Source organism: Acipenser ruthenus, chromosome 4 (assembly GCF_902713425.1).
Source record: "Acipenser ruthenus chromosome 4, fAciRut3.2 maternal haplotype, whole genome shotgun sequence".
Lineage (NCBI taxonomy): Eukaryota > Metazoa > Chordata > Actinopteri > Acipenseriformes > Acipenseridae > Acipenser > Acipenser ruthenus.
Window position 1 is genome coordinate 56336546 of NC_081192.1, and position 21774 is coordinate 56358319.

At 39.9% G+C, this 21774-nt stretch overlaps 1 protein-coding gene across 2 annotated transcripts in view; it reads right to left on the minus strand.

Annotated features, from left to right (window-relative positions):
• Positions 1–20487, minus strand: part of LOC117400553 (protein spire homolog 1) — a 267989-nt gene extending 247502 nt beyond the window's left edge. For both annotated transcript variants that reach the window (XM_034000695.2, XM_034000694.2), the window contains exon 1: positions 20012–20487. In XM_034000695.2, coding sequence (XP_033856586.2) covers positions 20012–20342 — 331 coding nt within the window. In that variant the 5' untranslated portion in view covers positions 20343–20487. The remainder of the gene's footprint in view (positions 1–20011) is intronic.
• Between the last annotated feature and the right edge of the window lie 1287 nt (positions 20488–21774).

Genomic DNA, 21774 nt, shown 5'->3' on the forward strand with positions numbered 1-21774 from the left:
GTTCGTCTTTTTGGTTGGCCACCGTGCCTTTTTATTTGTGTTTTGTTAATTAAAATATTTTGGTTTCACTGCACTTTCTGTCTTCTGTCTTCCCTCTGCTGCTATCCTGCCACAACCTCATACACACTGAGATATAAGTCGTCAAACTAAGGTAAAATTGTCATTCTCCTTTTTTCATCATCATCATCATCTTCCGTTGTTACTCGCGAGAAAAAAAAAAAACCTGCGGGGTTCGAAGCTGCAGCAAGACACTTCTACGCTGATACAGACACACTTTAGCACGCTGCACCACCGGTCAGCTGTTGGAATGCCTTCAATTTTGAAGTTTACATCCGTATTGACGAGTTTGACTGAAAATCGACAAAATCTCCAGCTTTCGGTTGTAAAACTAGCAGTATCCGGTTACATTGAGAAAAACGGCCTGACTCGATTTCACATGTTGGTCTACATCAAAATAAATCAGGCAACGCAAGCACTTTGATATCCATACCAGTTACACTAAGCTATTTATTTATGTTTTAAAACAGCACATATCGCACAAAAAAAAAAAAAAATCCTGAGGTTCGAACTTCCAACCCGCTACCCATCTGGGTAGTTGTTGAAATGTATTTAATTTTTAAACTTACATAAATTAACAAATGGCAAGCCAGGAAAATGCATGTCACTAATTGATTTGGTTGATGTTGTTATTATTATTATTATTATTATTATTATTTATTTCTTAGCAGACGCCCTTATTCAGGGCGACTTACAATTGTTACAAGATGTCACATTATACATTATTTCACATTATACAGATATCACATTATTTTACATACAATTACCCATTTATATAGTTGGGTTTTTACTGGAGCAATCTAGGTAAAGTACCTTGCTCAAGGGTACAACAGCAGTGTCCCCCACTGGGGATTGAACCCACAACCCTCTGGTCAAGAGTCCAGAGCCCTAACCACTACTCCACACTCCTGCCCTGTTTTTATCCAGGAGCAATTAATATTTAAAATAAAAAACACATTTAAAAAAAATATATAGTATCCCGATAGCCTATTATATCTATGACGCTCGTGAGCCATAACTTAGTGTTTGCATTTGGCAATAAATGTCAGTGGCGTAATGGTTAGGGCACTTCACTACATACTGGCAGGTCAGAGGTTCAATCCCTGGTGGGGACACACTGCTCTTTTACCTACTGCTCCAGAAAAAATATTGATTCCACTTTAAATATAAAGTTTTAAGCTTTCTTAGACCGAATGTGTAAAAAAAGTTAATACCTCTTATACACATTGAGATATATTGATATAAGTTGTCAAACTTAGGTAAAATTTGTCATTCTTCTTTGTCATCATCATCACCATCATCTTCCGTTCCTTACTTTGCCAGCCGACTCAGTCATGCATTGAATGAAACATTGGCAACCTCAATTGGACCGAGCATTACAACCAATGACGCCATACTTGTTGTTATTGAATAATTAGAAACAACCTGGATAAAAGCAATGCACAGGATGGACTACGAGAGCTGTTTTGGGGGGTTTGACTCCTGTTTGGTTGTTGTTGCTGAGGGGTCGCTGACGGGGTTCAGGGCTGCCTGTGGAACTTAACCGAACTGAAGCGTAACTAAACAAACTGAATCGAACTGTGCGCTGTGCGAGACTCTGGGGGGACTTGTCAGTGAAGGGAAGTTTTCTTTCTGTATTTTATTTATTTCTGTATTTTATGTATTGTGTTTATTTTTTTGCTGGGTTATATGGAATAACATACTGATAACTGTGGACATTCGCATCTGTTACCTACCTCATAGTGCATGTATTGTTGTTCTTAAACAGATAACCGGGTTTGCAAGTACTGCTGAAACGCCTGGAATAGTCTGAAATACTGATAATTGGGCTTGCTTAAATACAACTTTTACTGCTGCTAATATGTACTGAATGGTTTTACTAATACAATAACCTGAGTTTAAACCGTAATGTTAACTGGTTGTTAATACGCACCGAATGGTTTATGAATTACTAATATAATAGAATCTAGTTTTAACGTAATATTGATTGCTGCTAATCTACACCGGCTGGGTATGAAATGTTGATATAATATAACCTGGTTTCTAAATGTAATATTAATTGATGCTGATTTGCACTGAATGGTTTATGAATTACTGATAGTATTGTATTTGTAAACTGACTACTAAAACTGGGTACTTCTTAAAAACGCTAATCTCCGCTAGGTGATACTCAGCAATTGTGCCTAGTGATTGAGTTGCCATTGTCTTGCTAATTATCCATACAGCAATTAATCTACCCTGTTTGTTATAATTGAAATGTGGGTGTGATCGTTTTGCACTGAAGTTGTTGTTTCTTGATTGTGTGTTTTTTCTCTTATGATTTGAATATTGGTTTGTGTACCAGCACTTAGTTTTATTTGATTTGTTTTAGTCGCACATATTGGTTTTAAATGTAATGTTTGATTGTTTTATATTGAAGTTTGGTTTATTGCTGTATGGTAATTTAACTGAAGTACTTCTTGTTCTAGAGAACTGATTGGATCAAACATTTTTGTTGGTTGCTGTAACTGTTTTTCTACCATTGTCCACTTTGCCTGTACTCAAATGTATACCCAGATCATTTTTATACTCCTTTTAAAAGTTAATATATTGTTTCCAGGTGCTTCAATCCAGTTAGAGCACAACCTAGCCAGGACAGGTTTCGTTACAGTATGTAGTGATCATAAGAAAATCAATCTTGGGGAAAACAATAACTAAAGAACAGGATATGTACCAGTCATGGAATTTCACATGTTGGTCAACCTCTAAATAAACCAGAGAAATCAAGCACTTTGACATACATATCAGTTATATTACATGATTTATTTATGTTTTAAAACAGCACATCTCGTGGGAAAAAAACCCCCTGCAGGGTTTGAAGCTGCAGCATGAAAATTCTACGCTGATACAGACACGCTTTAGCCCGCTGCACCGCAAGTCAGCTTTTGGAAATTCCCCCAGTTTTGATGCTTACATCCGTACTTGACGAGTTTGCACTGAGCAGGATCTGCTCAAGCTGTCCTTACAAAGGTACCACCAAATGTTCCTGTCAGGACACTGCACTCTGATTGGTTATCATATTATTGTTAATAAAACAATGAATAATCCTCTCCCAACACCGAAACCCTAAACCTAAGGTCAGTATCCTATACTGCAGCCATTACACATCTAAAGTAGTTCATGTTTGGCAGCGAATAAGCTTTTTTGTTAAAAAATAAATAAATAAATAAAAAAATAACCGGAGGTGCTGACTTCCTCAGTTGTCCTGACAGGAATATTTTGTGGTACCTTTTTGTAGGCGCTGCTCTACACGACTGAATCTCCAGCTTCCAGTTTTAAAATCAGCAGTATCCGGTTACATTGAGAAACGGCCTGACTAGGGTTGTCACGATACCAGAATTTTGAACTTCGATACGATACCAGTTCAGTTTCACGATACTCGATACCTCTTCAATACCACGGCAAAAAACTGGATGCGCCACTCGGGAGCCCACTACTATTTCATTTTCGATGTGGTCTCCGTATTTCTTTTTCAATGTGCCACAACTGCTTCTGTCAGTCACAGCCAGTGGGTGGTATCAACGACTCCATTGGCTGATTAAGCAATGGCTTTGATGCCACCCACTGTCTAATTCGAACAAGTTTGACTAAAATTAGTTTATCGAACAGCCAAATTAACTTACTCCTGTCCTGTGTCATACATGTTAATTATAGTGTCTCACTACTTAATTTGAAATAACTGACAGCAAAACTGAAATGACACTTGCGATCAAATCTCAGAACTATGACATATATTTAACGTGTAATCATTATAATGTTAGGCCCCACGTTAGTGGGGCAAGGGGGCATTTGTGTGTGTGCGTGTGTGTGTCGTGTTTTGGTAATTTACGATGGGCTATATAAATAAAAAAGCGTTCTTACCGGACCCCATCTCCCAGCTTCTAAGTTATGAAAGTGAAATTGGGAGTGCTAATGAGTGGCAAAACAGGGACATAAATGTTGGATATTTCAGTCAACTCAATAAAAACATAAAATATCTGTAACTCTCAGCAGTAGTATAACTTTGAGAAACCCTGTCAGATTGACATCAATTGTGTTGCATGGCATTGCCGGAGGAGGGGGTGGAACCGTATCTATGGGTGGAACAATCTCTGCCAGCCAATGGAGTCGTTGATACCACCCACTGGCTGTGATTGACAGAAGCAGTTGTGGCACATTGAAAAAGAAATATGGAGACCACATCGAAAAAGAAATGGCAAGCGTCACATCAAAATGTAAAAAGCAAAGTGGAAATTGTGAAATAAATACATGAATAAATAAATGAATTATGAAATTAAATTAATAATGAAATTAATAAAAGGTATATTTTTATTTTATTCATTCATTCATTCATTCATTCATTCATTCATTTCTAATTTTGGCAGGGAATATCCTACAACATATCGCACAAAAATAAAATAAAGAAATCCCGAGGTTCGAACTAGCAACGTGAGTTCTAGGCTGCGATACAGATACAGTTTAAACCACTGCACCTTACATAAACTTACATAAATTAATAAATAGCAAGCCAGGAAAATACATGTCAATTGATTTGGCTGATGCTTTTATCCAGAGCAATTGATATTTGAATAGGCCTACCCATATAAAAGTGAAATATACATTATATATATATATATATATATATATATATATATATATATATATATATATATATATATATAATCACACATATATACAGTACTGTGCAAAAGTTTTAGGCAGGTGTGAAAAAATGCTGTAAAGTAAGAATGCTTTCAAAAATAGACATGTTAATAGATATATTTATCAATTAAGTAAATGCAAAGTGAGTGAACAGAAGAAAAATCTAAATCAAATCCATATTTGGTGTGACCACCCTTTGCCTTCAAAACAGCATCAATTCTTCTAGGTACACTTGCACAAAGTCAGGGATTTTGTAGGCATATAGTCAGGTGTATGATTAAACAATTATACCAAACAGGTGCTAATGATCATCAATTCAATATGTAGGTTGAAACACAATCATTAACTGAAACAGAAAAAGCTGTGTAGGACGAATAAAACTGGGTGAGGAACAGCCGAACTCAGCTAACAAGGTGAGGTTGCTGAAGACAGTTTACTGTCAAAAGTCATACACCATGGCAAGACTGAGCACAGCAACAAGACACAAGGTAGTTATACTGCATCAGCAAGGTCTCTCCCAGGCAGAAATCTCAAGGCAGATAGGGGTTTCCAGATGTGCTGTCCAAGCTCTTTTGAAGAAGCACAAAGAAACGGGCAACGTTGAGGACCGTAGACACAGTGGTCGGCCAAGGAAACTTACTGCAGCAGATGAAAGACACATCATGCTTACTTCCCTTCGCAATCGGAAGATGTCCAGCAGTGCCATCAGCTCAGAATTGGCAGAAAACAGTGGGACCCTGGTACACCCATCTACTGTCCGGAGAAGTCTGGTCAGAAGTGGCCTTCATGGAAGACTTGCGGCCAAAAAGCCATACCTCCGACGTGGAAACAAGGCCAAGCGACTCAAATATGCACGAAAACACAGGAACTGGGGTGCAGAAAAATGGCAGCAGGTGCTCTGGACTGAGGAGTCAAAATTTGTTCGCCGAAGGGCTGGAGAGCGGTACATGAATGAGTGTCTGCAGGCAACAGTGAAGCATGGTGGAGGTTCCTTGCAAGTTTGGGGCTGCATTTCTGCAAATGGAGTTGGGGATTTGGTCAGAATTAATGGTCTCCTCAATGCTGAGAAGTACAGGCAGATACTTATCCATCATGCAATCCCATCAGGGAGGCATCTGATTGGCCCCAAATTTATTCTGCAGCATGACAACGACCCCAAACATACAGCGAAAGTCATTAAGAACTATCTTCAGCGTAAAGAAGAACAAGGAGTCCTGGAAGTGATGGTATGGCCCCCACAGAGCCCTGATCTCAACATCGAGTCTGTCTGGGATTACATGAAGAGAGAGAAGCAACTGAGGCTGCCTAAATCCACAGAAGAACTGTGGTTAGTTCTCCAAGACGTTTGGGCCAACCTACCTGCCGAGTTCCTTCAAAAACTGTGTGCAAGTGTACCTAGAAGAATGGATGCTGTTTTGAAGGCAAAGGGTGGTCACACCAAATATTGATTTGATGTAGATTTTTCTTCTGTTCACTCACTTTGCATTTTGTTAATTGATAAATATAAACTATTAACATGTCTATTTTTGAAAGCATTCTTACTTTACAGCATTTTTTCACACCTGCCTAAAACTTTTGCACAGTACTGATTATATATATATATATATATATATATATACACACACACACACACACTACCAGTCAAAAGTTTTAGAACACCCCCATTTTTCCAGTTTTTATTGAAATTTAAGCAGTTCAAGTCCAGTGAATAACCTGAAATGGTACAAAGGTAAGCGGTAAACTGCCAGAGGTTAAAAAAAAAAAAGTTTAGGTTACCAAAAACTGAAAAATAATGTACATTTCAGAGTTATACAAAAAGGCCTTTTTCAGGGAACAAGTAATGGGTTAACAACTTCCAGCTGTTCTGCCGCAATGGAAGTAAATTAAGCCTTGAAAGTTGATGCTAACAATTCCTACAGGTGTCCCAACTTTTGTTGATTACTTACAAACCTTCTGTCTGTATAAAAGCAGTGTTGGAACAGACTGTGTTACTACACCCTCTTAAGCAATATTTGGACAGTATTGTACTGCAGGAAGTAGTATATTGCTCTCATAATGGCGAGAAAAAGGCAATTAACAAAGGAAGACAGACAGACCATTATAACCCTTAAAAGTGTAGGTCTTTCCTTTAGAGAAATTGCAAAGAAAGCCAAGGTGTCAGTGAGTACAGTTTCCTACACCATCAAAAGGCACTTGGAAACTGGAGGAAACTCTGACAGGAAGAGGTCTGGCAGACCCAAAGCCACAACAGAATCAGAAGACAAGTTTCTGAGAGTCAACAGCTTGCGTGATAGGCGGCTCACAGGACAACAGCTTCAAGCACAGCTTAACCCTTTGCGGTCCATTTATTAATCGCGCGTCAGGCACGCCAGGTCTAATTAATTTTCACACGCGCAGTTAATTTTATACGCGCTGTTTAAAAGTATTTTTTTCACAGTCAAACGGGTTTAATTGGCCCTGCATATCAACAAAGCACACACTAGGCATCTCCAGCCCTGCCCCACCCTTTTGTTTGCTATAGCGTTCAGCTATGTAAGAAATAAATAATAATAATAATAATAATAATAATAATAGTCGTACATACCAATCGATCATCTCCAGATCACTCGTTTTATCACCAAACTCCTCAATAATGCGATCCAAGTCATTATTTTATTACTATAACATCTGAAAAAAGCTCTGCAAATGTCCATGATAGTCTCAGTGCGCTGACGCACTTAGCCAGCTTGTTTACTATGGACGCCCATTATCTGATACCTGATACCATGTATGACTATTCATGAAATACGCCTTTTTTTTTTTTTCCGACTTGTCTCGGCTCCTGTCGCTACCACTCGGCAATTGAATGGTTTTCTCGGCTTTTTCCGGAGAAAAAACGACTAAACACCCGTTTATTGCGTTGCTATAATGATGTCGGACCCAGTCCGACAAAGGACCTGTGAGGAATAATTGCAATGTCGGACCCAGTCCGACAATGGACCGCAAAGGGTTAACACTGGTCGAAGTAAGCAAGTCTCAGTTTCAACTGTGAAGAGAAGACTTCGAGCTGCAGGTTTGACAAGTCGAGTGGCAGTAAGAAAGCCATTGCTAAGATGGCAAAAGAAGAAAAAGAGGCTTGCCTGGGCCATGAAGCACCGCCAGTGGACTACTGAAGACTGGAAGAAGGTCTTATGGACCGATGAATCAAAATTTGAAATCTTCGGTTCATCACGCAGGGTTTTTGTACGCCGTCGAGTAGACTAAAGGATGGTTCCTCGGTGTGTGACACCAACTGCCAAACATGGAGGAGGAAGCGTGATGGTCTGGGGCTCTTTTGCTGGATCCAGAGTCAGCGACTTGCACAGAGTGAGTGGCACCCTCAACCAAAACTGCTACTACAGCATTTTGCAGCGCCATGCAATACCCTCTGGTATACGCCTAGTTGGTCAGGGGTTCATCCTACAGCAAGATAATGACCCAAAACATACCTCCAGGCTATGCCTGGAGGTATGTTTCTTAGAAGAAAAGAACAAGAAGGTAGGCTTCAAATCATGGAATGGCCAGCACAGTCTCCAGACTTAAACCCCATCGAGCTGGTTTGGGATGAACTGGACAGAAGGGTCCAGTTCATGGGCAGCAGTGCAGAGTAGTGGTTAGGGCTCTGGACTCTTGACCAGAGGGTTGTGGGTTCAATCCCCAATGGGGGACACTGCTGTTGTACCCTTGAGCAAGGTACTTTACCTAGATTGCTCCAGTAAAAACCCAACTGTATAAATGGGTAATTGTATGTAAAAATAATGTGATATCTGTATAATGTGAAATCTTGTAGCAATTGTAAGTCGCCCTGGATAAGGGCATCTGCTAGAATTAAATAATAACAATAATAATAATAAGGGTGAAAGCAAAGCAACCTACAAGTGCAACACATTTGTGGGAACTTCTGCAACAGTGTTGGGAAGAACTTTCCAAACAATATTTGATTTCCATTGTAGAAAGAATGCCACGAGTGTGTTCGGCTGTTATATCTGCAAAAGGTGGCTACTTTGATGAGTCAAAAATTTAGATTAAATTTTGTTAAACAAAACGATTCCATGATTTCTTTTTTATCTCCAATTGTTTATTTGTTCTATGCTTTAATTTCAGAGTACATTGAGACATTAAACTACGTAAATTTCAATAAAAACTGGAAAAATGGAGGTGTTCTAAAACTTTTGACATGTAGTGTATATATAAAATATATACAGTGCCTTGCAAAAGTATTCAGACCCCTGACCAATTCTCTCATATTATTGAATTACAAATGGTACATTGAAATTTCATTCTGTTTGATATTTTATTTTAAAACACTGAAACTCAAAATCAATTATTGTAAGGTGACATTGGTTTTATGATGGGAAATATTTTGAAGAAAAATAAAAAAACTGAAATATCTTGCTTGCATAAGTATTCAACCCCTGTGCTGTGGAAGCTACCAGTTTACACCGATGAAAGAAATTGCCCTAACGAGGACACAATTACCTTACCATTGGCCTCCACCTGTGAACCATTAAAGTTGCTGTCACCTTTTCTGGATAAAAACCCCACTGTTGAAGGATCATTGGTCAGGCTGTGAATCTAAAGGAAAATGAAGACCAAACAGCATTCTACAGAAGTTAGAGATAAAGTATTACAAATGCATAGATTAGGGAAAGGGTACAAAATAATATCCAAGTGTTTGGATATCCCAGTGAGCACAGTTGGATCAGTAATCAGGAAGTGGAAGCTGCATCACACCATCCAGGCACTGCCAAGAAAAGGCCGTCCCTCAAAACTCAGCGCTCAGACAAGGAGACTTGTGAGAGAAGCCACAGAGAGGCCAACAATCACTTTGAAGGAGCTACAGAGTTCAGTGGCTGGGAGGGAGTAATGGTGCACCAGTCAACCATATCAAGAGCTCTGCATAACACTGGCCTGTATGGGAGGGTGGCAAGAAAGAAGCCGTTACTCAAAAAGTACCATCTGAAAGCACGTCTGGAGTTTGCCAGAAAGCATGAGAGTGACCCAGCTGCGATGTGGGAAAAGGTTTTGTGGTCAGATGAGACCAAGATAGAGCTTTGTGGCCAAAACTCAAAGCACTATGTGTGGCGCAAACCTAACACTGCCCATGCCTCAAGACACACCATCCCTACAGTGAAGTATGGTGGTGGCAGCATCATGCTGTGGGGATGCTTCTCATCAGCAGGGACTGGGCATCTTGTTAAAATTGAAGGAAGAATGGATGGTGCAAAATACAGGGAAATACTGCAAGAGAACCTGCTTCAGTCCGCTAAAAAACTGAAGCTTGGGAGGAAATTCACCTTTCCACAGGACAATGATCCCAAGCACAAGGCCAAAGCAACATTGGAGTGGCTCAAGAACAAAAAGGTGAATGTCCTACAGTGGTCCAGTCAAAGTCCTGATCTCAATCCCATTGAGAATCTGTGGCACTATTTGAAAATTGCGGTCCACAAGCGTCGTCCAACCAACCTGAACAACCTGGAGCAAATCTGCCAAGAAGAATGGGCCAAAATCACTCCAACACTGTGTGCAAAGCTGGTACATACTTACCCCAAAAGACTTAACCCTTTGCGGTCCATTGTCGGACTGGGTCCGACATTGCAATTATTCCTCTCAGGTCCTTTGTCGGACTGGGTCCGACATCATTATAGCAACGCAAAAAACTGGTTTTTAGTCGTTTTTTCTCCGGAAAAAGCCGAGAAAACCATTCAATTGCCGAGTGGGAGCGACAGGAGCCGAGACAAGTCGAAAAAAAAAAAAAACAATATCTCATGAATAGTCATACATGGCCCTGGTATCAGGTAACGGGGCGGTCATAGTAAACAAGCTGGATGAGTGCGTCAGCGCACAGAGACTATCATTGACATTTGCAGAGCTTTTTTTCAGATGTTATAGTAATAAAATAATGACTTGGATCGCATTATTGAGGAGTTTGGTGATAAAACGATGATCGATCGGTATGTACGACTATTATTTTTAGTATTTATTTCTTACATAGGTGAAAGCTATAGCGAACGAAAGGGTGGGGCGGGGCTGGAGATGCCTAGTGAGTGCTTTGTTGATATGCAGGGCCATTTAAACCCGTTTCACTGTGGAAAAAAATACTTTTAAACAGCGCGTCTAAAATTAACTGCGCGTGTGAAAATTAATTAGACCTGACGTGTCTGACGCGCATTTAATAAATGGACTGCAAAGGGTTAAAGCTGTTATTGCCGCGAAAGGTGGCGCTACCAAATATTAATGTGTGGGGGTTGAATACTTATGCAAGCAAGATATTTCAGTTATTTATTTTTCTTAAAAATATTTCCCAACATAAAACCAATGTCACCTTACAATAATTGATTTTGAGTTTCAGTGTTTTACCATTTGTAATTCAGTAATATGAGAGAATTGGTCAGGGGTCTGAATACTTTTGCAATGCACTGTATATATATATATATATATATATATATATATATATATATATATATATATATATATATTAGTCATGCAATTAGTCATGCAATACGACACTAGCGAGTCATCAATTAGTGCCTGCATTTGGCAATATATGTCAGTGGCGTAATGGTTAGGGCACTTCACTATGTACTGGAGGGTCATAGGTTCAGTACCAGGTGGGGGACACACTGCTCTTTTTACCCATTGCTCCAGAAATAAACATTGGTAATTGTATGTAAAAAAAAAAAAAACCCCTGTTAGCGTATGAACATTTTAAAAGTGTTATAACAAATGTGTAAAGTGCCGCACGATCCAGGACTTGCTTCAACGCGCAAGTCTGTTAGAAATGGAGCTGCAGGAAATGAGACAGCAACAGGAGCTTGAGGAGGACACACCCACAATTCATGGAAGTCTGCACCCCTAGCAGACTGAAAGCCACCAGGGAGATGGAAGAGAGTCGAAACAGCTGGGTTCAGATAGGCAGAAGGAGGGAAAAAAAGAAACTTTGTCAAACACAACCACCAGAAATCAAACATCCAACAAATGTGAGCCACTTCAACATTCGGATGACCAAAACCAACATCAAGAGAATGAGAGGAACAACATCCAGGACCCTATACACAGTGCTGGCCAGGCAGCAAAAAGAAGGGAGGTCATGATTGTTGGGGACTCCATATTGAGAAACACAGCAAGTTCAGTTCGCAGTTTGGACCTCCTTACTACAACAGTGTGCTGCCTTCAAGGAGCTCTGTCAAGCACATCACTGAGAACGTAGACAGGCTCCTAGAACGAACAGGAGACGACCCGGTAGTAGTCGTCCACATCGGTACAAACAATATTAGAAGAGACAGGCCAAGATCCCTGCAAATCAAATTCAGAGAGCTAGGAAGGAAATTAGAAGACAAGACCAAAACTGTGGTATTTTCTGGGATACTGTCGGCACCTTGCAAAGGACCATATGGACAGCTGGAAATACAAAATCAAAATGCATGGCTAAAATCGTGGTGCAAATAGGAAGGCTTCACCTTTCTTGAACATTAGAGCACATTCTACAACAAGGACTATCTATATAAATGGGACGGACTGCACTTAAACAGAAAGAGAACCAATCTACTCAGAGAAAGGATCCTTGAGGAGGTCCAGAAGCATTTAAACTAGAAAGGAAGGGGGGAGAAAACAAAAAAACAGAAACAAACATCAAAACAAGGGCAACAACTCAGGTAAGACAACTATTAAATGTATTTATCTTAATGCTAGAAGTCTCAGAAACAAAATGTTAGAACTTGAAGCTACTGCACTAATAAGTAATTACGATGTGATAGGTGTTACAGAAACTTGGTTGTCTGAGAGTGAGGGAGACGAATATTAGTGGGTACAAAGTGTATAGGAAAGACAGGCAGGACAGAAGAGGCGGAGGGGTAGCGCTATACATAAGAAATAGTCTTGAAACCCAGGTGTTAAATCAGGACAAAGAAAACAATGCAGAATCAATATGGGTCAGAATAAATGGACAAAAATTCAAAAGGGCATAATAATAGGAGCATGCTATAACCGCCTGTAACAGGGCGAGCAGCCCTGTACATTGTTTATTTATTTTTAGATCGGGGTCTCCCCCTCCGCCCCTGTGCAGAGTGTTTTGTATTATTTATTTAGTTTTATTGTATTATATTTATGACGGCGTAGCGCCGTGTTTTGTTTATTTTTAAAACGTGTCCTGGCAGAGGCGAGATCGGTGCTCGTCCTCTGCCAGGAGTAATTAATTAAAACTCGTGCAGAAGGTGGCCATCTCCCGAATGAATTAAGTGGTTTAATTTGTTGCTAATCGGGAGATGGTCACCCGTTATAAAAAGCTTGCAGCTCTTTAGATCGGGGTGGGTGTCAGAAGGAGAGAGTGTGTGAGAGGAGACGGAGTTACAAAACGAAACTAAATCATAGCATACAGGAACAGTGACAGCGACTGCCCAGCCTGACCTGTATGGTTTATTTATTTTGGATTTTGTGTTCGTGATTTGTTTTTGTTTACCCTTTTATTTTGCTCTGTGAGCAAGTGTTCTTTTGTTTAAATATTTATTTTATTTTTGGTTGCTTTAAATAAAACGGCGCCCGCGCCACTGCACAATACCTTTTTGTTTTGGTTGTCCCTTCTTCTGCCGTGACGTCAGACCAGTCAGCCATTCCTGTCACATGTGGTGTCCTGCGTGGGATCGCAGCGCCTCCAGGACGCAGGCAGAAGAGGGTACTGCAGGTTTTTTCGTTTTTTTTTTCGTTTTTGTGTGTGGAGAAAAGGAGAGTGACGAGGAGGATGGGAGGAAGGAAGATGGGAGGAAGGAGGATGAGGAGACAGCAGCAGCGGCCACCAGGGGTTGTTGTGGTGAATGAGTGGTGCCCTGGTTGTGGGGAGTTTGGGCACACCGTGGCCATCTGCCCCACCCAATACCAGGGAGAGGAGTGGATGACCCAGATCGACTGGGTCTACCAGGAGCGAGAGGGGAGAGAGCGGAAGGTGAGGAGAAGGAGGCAGAGAGGGAACACGGACCTGGAAAGGAAGGAGCCCAAACGTCCTGCGCTTAAAAGGGAGGAGCCCGAACGTCCTGCGCCTAAAAGGGAGGAACCTGAACATCCTGCGCCTAAAAGGGAGGAGCCCGAACGTCCTGCGCCTAAAAGGGAGGAGCCCGAACGTCCTGCGCCTAAAAGGGAGGAGCCCGAACGTCCTGCGCCTAAAAGGGAGGAGCCCGAACGTCCTGCGCCTAAAAGGGAGGAGCCCGAACGTCCTGCGCCTAAAAGGGAGGAGTCGGTGCGTCCACGGCCCAAGAGGGGGGAGTCGGTGCGTCCACGGCCCAAGAGGGGGGAGTCGGTGCGTCCACGGCCCAAGAGGGGGGAGTCGGTGCGTCCACGGCCCAAGAAGGGGAAGGCCGAAGGTCCACAGCCCAGGTACCTGCCAGCAGAGGGAGAGTTCCTGCTGGTGCCACCTCAGTCTCCATGGGAGGACGACATGTCGCTCCCACCACCACCACCAGCAGAGGGAGCATGCCTGCTGGTTCCGCTTCCACCACCGCCAGCAGAGGGAGAATACCTGCTGGTGCCACCTCCACTGCCCTGGGAGGACTGTGAGTTGCTCCCACCTCCGCCAGGAGAGGGAGCATTCCTGCTGGTTCCACCTCCACTGCCCTGGGAGGACTGTGAGTCGCTCCCACCTCCGCCAGCAGAGGGAGCATTCCTGCTGGTTCCACCTCCACCGCCGTGGGAGGACTGTGAGTCACTCCCACCTCCGCCAGCAGAGGGAGCATTCCTGCTGGTTCCACCTCCACCGCCCTGGGAGGACTGTGAGTCGCTCCCACCTCCGCCAGCAGAGGGAGAATACCTGCTGGTGCCACCTCCGTCTCCTCTCACACACTCTCTCCTTCTGACACCCACCCCGATCTAAAGAGCTGCAAGCTTTTTATAACAGGTGACCATCTCCCGATTAGCAACAAATTAAACCACTTAATTCATTCGGGAGATGGCCACCTTCTGCACGAGTTTTAATTAATTACTCCTGGCAGAGGACGAGCACCGATCTCGCCTCTGCCAGGACACGTTTTAAAAATAAACAAAACACGGCGCTACGCCGTCATAAATATAATACAATAAAACTAAATAAATAATACAAAACACTCTGCACAGGGGCGGAGGGGGAGACCCCGATCTAAAAATAAATAAACAATGTACAGGGCTGCTCGCCCTGTTACACCGCCAAATTCAGACGCTGAGCAAAATAATCTGTTATACAATGACATTAGAAATGCGTGTAGAAAAGGAGAAGCCATACTAATTGGGGATTTCAACTTCAACCATATAAAATGAGAGAAACCGGAGGGGAGCACGTCGGACAAAATTGAAATGGTGGAAATTACAAATGACTGCTTCCTAACGCAATTTCTCAAGGCACCGACTAGAGGGGAGGCATGCCTTGATTTAGTCTTTTCAAATAATGAAGACAGAATAACTAAAACAGAGGTCAGAGAGCCATTGGCAAACTCAGACCATTACATGGTCTCATTTGAAGCCCAAAAGTAAAGCTTTTTACCTTTTAACCTTAGTAAAGGTTAAGGTTTACAGTTTTAGAAAAGCAAACTATGAAGGTATGAAAGTCACTAACAGAAGCAGATTGGAGTAAAAATAGAGAAAACATCCACAGAAAAATGATGGCTGTTTTTTTAAAAATGTAGTACTAGAGGTGCAAAACAATTACATCCCAAAAGTAGACAAATCTAAATCTAAAACAAAATGGCCAAAAGGGTTTAATACATCAATTAAAAAAAATATTCAGCGAAAAAAGGCACTTTACAGAGTGTTTAAAAGGGACCAAAAACAAAAGTACACAGAAAGAGTACTTGGAACCGTAAACACAAGTCAAAAAGGAAGTTAGAAAGGCCAAGAGAGAGATAGAAATCCATATTGTTAAGGGGGCTAAAACAAATTCCAAATTGTTTTTCCAATATTATAACAGCAAGAGAACATTCAAAGAGGAGGTTAAATGTCTAAGAGACACGAATGGCAAAATCATAGATGAAGAGAAAAAAAAATAGCAAATATATTAAATGATTACTTTTCACAGGTTTTTACAAAGGAGGACACGGACAACATGCCCACCTGTTCCTATCCAATTTTAAATAACTTTAGCATAACAGAGGTAGAAGTGTTAAAGGGACTAGGAGCTCTTAAAATAAACAAATCCCCTGGGCCGGATGAGATCCTCCCAATAGTACTCAAAGAAATTAAAGAAGTTATTTACAAACCGCTAACCAAGATCATGCAACAGTCTCTTGACTTCTATTGTATGTAAATAACTACAGACCAATAAGCTTGACTTCTATTATATGTAAATAACTACAGACCAACAAGCCTGACTTCTATTATATGTAAACGTATGTAAACTTATGGAAATTATAATAAGATCTAAAATGGAAAATTACCTATATGGTAACAATATCCTGGGAGACAGTCAGCATGGTTTTAGGAAAGGGAGATCGTGTCTAACTTAATTGACTTTTTTGAGGATGCAACATTGATAATGGATAATTGCAAAACATACGACATGGTTTATTTAGAGTTCCAAAAAGTTTTTGACAAAGTCCTACATAAAAGATTAATTCTCAAACTGAATGCAGTAGGGATTCAAGGAAATGCATGCACATGGATTAGGGAGTGGTTAACATGTAGAAAACAGAAAGTACTGATTAGAGGAGAAACCTCAAAATGGAGCGAGGTAACCAGTGGTGTACCACAGGGATCAGTATCAGGTCCTCTGCTATTCCTAATCTACATTAATGGTTTAGATTCTGGTATAGTAAGCAAACACTGTTGCAGCAGTAAAGGTCATTCAAAATGATCTAGACACCATTCAGAACTGGGCAGACACATGGCAAATGACATTTAATAGAGAAAAGTGTAAAGTATTGCATGCAGGAAATAAAAAAATGTGCATTATAAATATCATATGGGAGACACTAAAATTGAAGAAGGGAACTATGAAAAAGACCTAGGAGTTTATGTTGACTCAGAAATGTCTTCGTCTAGACAATGTGGGGAAGCTACAAAAAATGCCAACAAGATGCTCGAATATATTGTGAGAAGTGTTGAATTTAAATCAAGGGAAGTAATGTTAAAACTTTACAATGCATTAGTGTAGCTATTTTTTCAAGTCAAAAAAGTCCCCTGGGTCGACATTGTCTATACCTTTTAGGATTTTGAATGTTTGAATCAGATCGCCACGTAGTCTTCTTTGTTCAGGACTGAATAGATTCAGTTCTTTTAGCCTGTCTGCATACGACATGCCTTTTAAACCCGGGCTAATTCTGGTTGCTCTTCTTTGCACTCTTTCTAGAGCAGCAATATCCTTTTTGTAACCTCACCTAGAATATTGTGTTTAGTTCTGGTCACCTTGTTACAAAAAGGATATTGCTGCTCTAGAAAGAGTGCAAAGAAGAGCAACCAGAATTAGCCCGGGTTTAAAAGGCATGTCGTATGCAGACAGGCTAAAAGAACTGAATCTATTCAGTCCTGAACAAAGAAGACTACGCGGCGATCTGATTCAAACATTCAAAATCCTAAAAGGTATAGACAATGTCGACCCAGGGGACTTTTTTGACTTGAAAAAAGAAACAAGGACCAGGGGTCACAAATGGAGATTAGATAAAGGGGCATTCAGAACAGAAGATAGGAGGCACTTTTTTACACAGAGAATTGTGAGGGTCTGGAACCAACTCCCCAGTAATGTTGTTGAAGCTGACACCCTGGGATCCTTCAAGAAGCTGCTTGATGAGATTCTGGGATCAATAAGCTACTGACAACCAAATGAGCAAGATGGGCTGAATGGCCTCCTCACGTTTGTAAACTTTCTTATGTTCTTAATAACACTTCTGGTAATAACCCTTCTCCTTCCTATTTACAACTCACTCTGTATGTAAGCTACACTCAATCATAAACTTTAGTTTAGTCACACACTCAGTGAATATTTTTTTTACAGTTTACTATTATTTAGAAAATGGCTTGGATAAATTGAGTGCTGTGATTGGCTGAACAAGATCACATGAGCATGCGGTAATAATTGTCTTACCGCACGGCTATGACATCATAGACCAACTTACTTACCTGATCTATTAATCACTTAATTATTTTCTTCATCTGTGTCTCTTAGAATTACAGAAAAATTGACAAATATACTGTGGTATTTATTTAGGAACAGAACAAAGAAAACTCCAGAGGCAAGCAGTAGCAGTAACACTATTCAAAAGCTATCTGAGAAATCACCACGCAAGTCTCACTCAGCATGCAATATATACAGTATATGCAGCAGCGGCATTTACTTATTAAACTAAATATCACTTTATAAAACTGACTAGCGAGTATGCAATGTTTAAACTCGACACAACAGATACATCTCACCACTACCCTCCGATTTTCAGAAACATATTTAAAACAAAATTAAAATCTCTACTGCTCTCTGCTGACACAACCGTTGGGCTTTTAAACAAGGTCGGGTTTGGCATAGAATTCTATTGTGCTCTCCGTTGATGAGAAGGACTGCGGAAGTCTAATGCTGGTTTATTATCTAAGGAAATTCTGCCGGTTACCAGCCATTGGTGTGAAAACAGCCTCAAATTATTGGTCATCTTCTCTTGAGGACCGCAAAGCGGTGCTTTTGCTTAATGTTTACTTCCTGGTCCGTGACATCACTACCCACACGTCACTGCAACAACAGCACTCGGTCACAGGGCCCATATACAATCAAAATGAAATGATGAGGAAAAAATATATAGGACATCACCAGCGCAGTATTTGAAGCACTCACTTTTCTGTTCGTTCTGACCTTGGCAACAATAGCACGGTCTTGTTGCGCTGTGGTGATTCTTTTTCACCCTGCACCTTTCAAGTTGCTCACTTTATTGGGGTTTTGTTTTGTACTTCTTAGTGTAAAGTGCACTCTCAGTGGTTTTCCTATTTCTCTTTGGCTGTAACCTTCATTGGTTGTTTTAAAATGTTTAATGATATAATAAAAACATTTTGAAAGCAGTATAAACCTTGTTTTTTAAGGAAGATTACAATCTGAAACTTGTGCCTTAGAATAGGGAAATGTTATCCAAAACTGCAAACTCACAAGTTTTATACACATTAAAGTTGCTTTTTTAATGATGAATCCTCTGCCAAGAACACCAGCTGTCTTGCTTGAATGCGAACGGCTTTTCAGTACTGGCTGGTTTCATAAGACATATGTAGCATTCCTACTGTAAAGTTCCTGTAAGAGTTTTGCAGGATTCCTTTAATGCTATATAACATATACTTCCTTTAGGATTGCCATAAGAATTGTATTCATACAAGTTCTATAGGATTCCTATAACATTCTTAAACGGATTCCTATAATAATTGTATAGGCTTCCTATGACATTTAAAATGATTAATATATGACTTTTGTAAAGGATTCCTATGGGATTTATTTCAATTTCAGAAGGATTATTGTACAAAGTTTCTGTAGGATTTCCTCACCAGGGTTAACAGTGCTATTATTAAACCCATGTCTGTAGTACAGTAGCAATTTTTTGTAAAATGTAGCATTTATTAGGTAAACATCCTAACAACTTGTTTAATTGTTTGCTAATTTTACAATATTATGACAACAAATGTAAAACAAAAACGGCGACATACAGGGTGTTTAACGGTTAAAGATCAGAGCTCGAAAATGCCCACTGGCGCCATGAACCCTCCCTTCAAATGTGAAAAATTCGCGCGTGCGCAGTAAAGGCGATATCTACTTATTTCACTGTCTACCAATTTCCCGTGACACCGTCATTGTAGGCATTTAGTTACAATTCAGTTGTAAAAAAGCGGATTTCAAATACTCTGTAGCACAACCCACATAATCTAGATTCATTATCCTAAACTGTATGACTGTTATAAGATTACTTGTATATAGTCTTATTGTATATTGATTTGCACCGAATATCGCATCATTTATACTGAATATCGCAATACACATATCCAATCTTGGTGGTAAATCACTTATATGTGCAATGGAATGCAAGGCAAGTAAAATGAATAATTTATATATAGATATAGATATATATATAGATATAGATATATATATATAGATATATAGATATATATATATAGATATATATATATATATATATATATATATATATATAGATAGATAGATAGATAGATATATATAGATATATAGATATATATAGATAGATAGATAGATAGATAGATAGATAGATAGATAGATAGATAAACCACTTGTGAATGAATCATTAAAATCAATACGTGAATTTAAATGTACCTGAACTATACTGTCCATCTTGCACTAGTACTGTTCCGTCTCTCCTGACCCGTACATCTGCGGCTCCCGCAATCCTTCTGGCGTAGCCTCCAGCGCCTCTAGAATGTCTGCGCCGGGACCCCTGCAACAGTGACTCGCAGCACTGGTAACAAACTGCCCATGCCTGCTCTTCGTTGATCGGCTGATTGTACAGCTTTAAAATCTCTTCCAAAGACAGACCTTCTTCACCATCGCCGCAATCCATGTTTACACCCCCAGGATTAGTATCATCACTCTTATCTTTTACTGCAGTTCGAATCAGTATCGCGCCATCATCTCCTCTCTTAGCCATCCTCTCATTATATCCACATGCAGAGAACCAAAGACAACAGCACAAATAAATAGAACTACCAGAGTATTAGATAATTTTGGGCAGTAAATACAGTACCGTGTCCTTCTCACACAGATTAACTCCATTCAATGACACTGTTTCTCCTCCTTCCAGTTGATTCTTATTGGATTCAGTCATATGACAAACACGGCTTGCGTGGTCTTAGAGCCTCCCATGTTTGCGCCTTTCAAGCTGAAACAAGGCCGGTACCCCTGCATCCCGGTAGCATTTTCTGACGTTGCTCTAGATCAAATTTTGCCCCGTGAGAAAATGCATCCCATACTATTATGATGATTTATTTATTGACGTTGCATGGAAATATGCACCCCCTACAATAACAAAGCAATTTCAAAATGTATCTGTCAACATATTAAGTATAATGTTAGTGGTTTATGTATGTTTTTAAAAGCTGAAGCAACAACAGAATATAGTTGCTACACAAGCCTTGTAAAACGTTAATGATTAACAGAAATACTTTGAATACCCGAATAAATCAACTAACTAACCCAGTTTGAAAAAATATTATTTTACTTAAATAGTAAAGCAAAGCGTCAGTTTTGTAATGCATAACTTAACACGATCGTTATATTAAAAATAGTGGGGGGGGGGGGGGGGGGGAGGGGCAGAGCAATTTTTCTGCATCAGTTAATGAATTAATGCTGGAGGTCTATGATTTCGGTAGAGTAGTGCTGTTATGGAGCCAGGGATGTCACAGTATTACACCGTAAAAAATATATACTGCAGCTATCGTCACACCACGGCATAATGTCATTTTTTAAATACATTTTAAAAATGTTATTTAACGAAATACAGTGGTCAACTAATATTTATTAATTAAAAAATAAGTTGTGTTACTGTAATACTTGGCAATTTAAGAAGTTTAATGACTACGCCGCCCAGGGGTTTCACGCAGGGAAAAGATAAACCAAGTTGAAATAAACAGATTATTTTTATCTGCAGGACTCCAAAACAGAAATCTTAAATGTAATTAATTTAAATAAAAAAAATATATATTTTTAAATAAATTCAGCTTAATATCTTAATCAAAATCACATATTATATATATTATATATGATAACTAACTAATGGGGCATCCTGGTTATTGCACAGTATACAAACTATACAGCCCTCCTTAAGCAGTAGTTCCATAAGTTATCTGTTCTGCAAGAAATACATATATAGACCAAAGCAAACGTGCAGTATCAAATAAAATACAGGTGAGCAAACCAATAAATAAACACACATTCCAACTCCAACTCTGTGCTTCCCAACTGCTATCTACAGAGATTATAAAGGCTAGAACACACATCAGCACAGGAGTTGCTAATCAACAACTACTTAAGAAAATAAATAGCCCACAACTCACTCATCACCCAGTACAGAGACAACACAA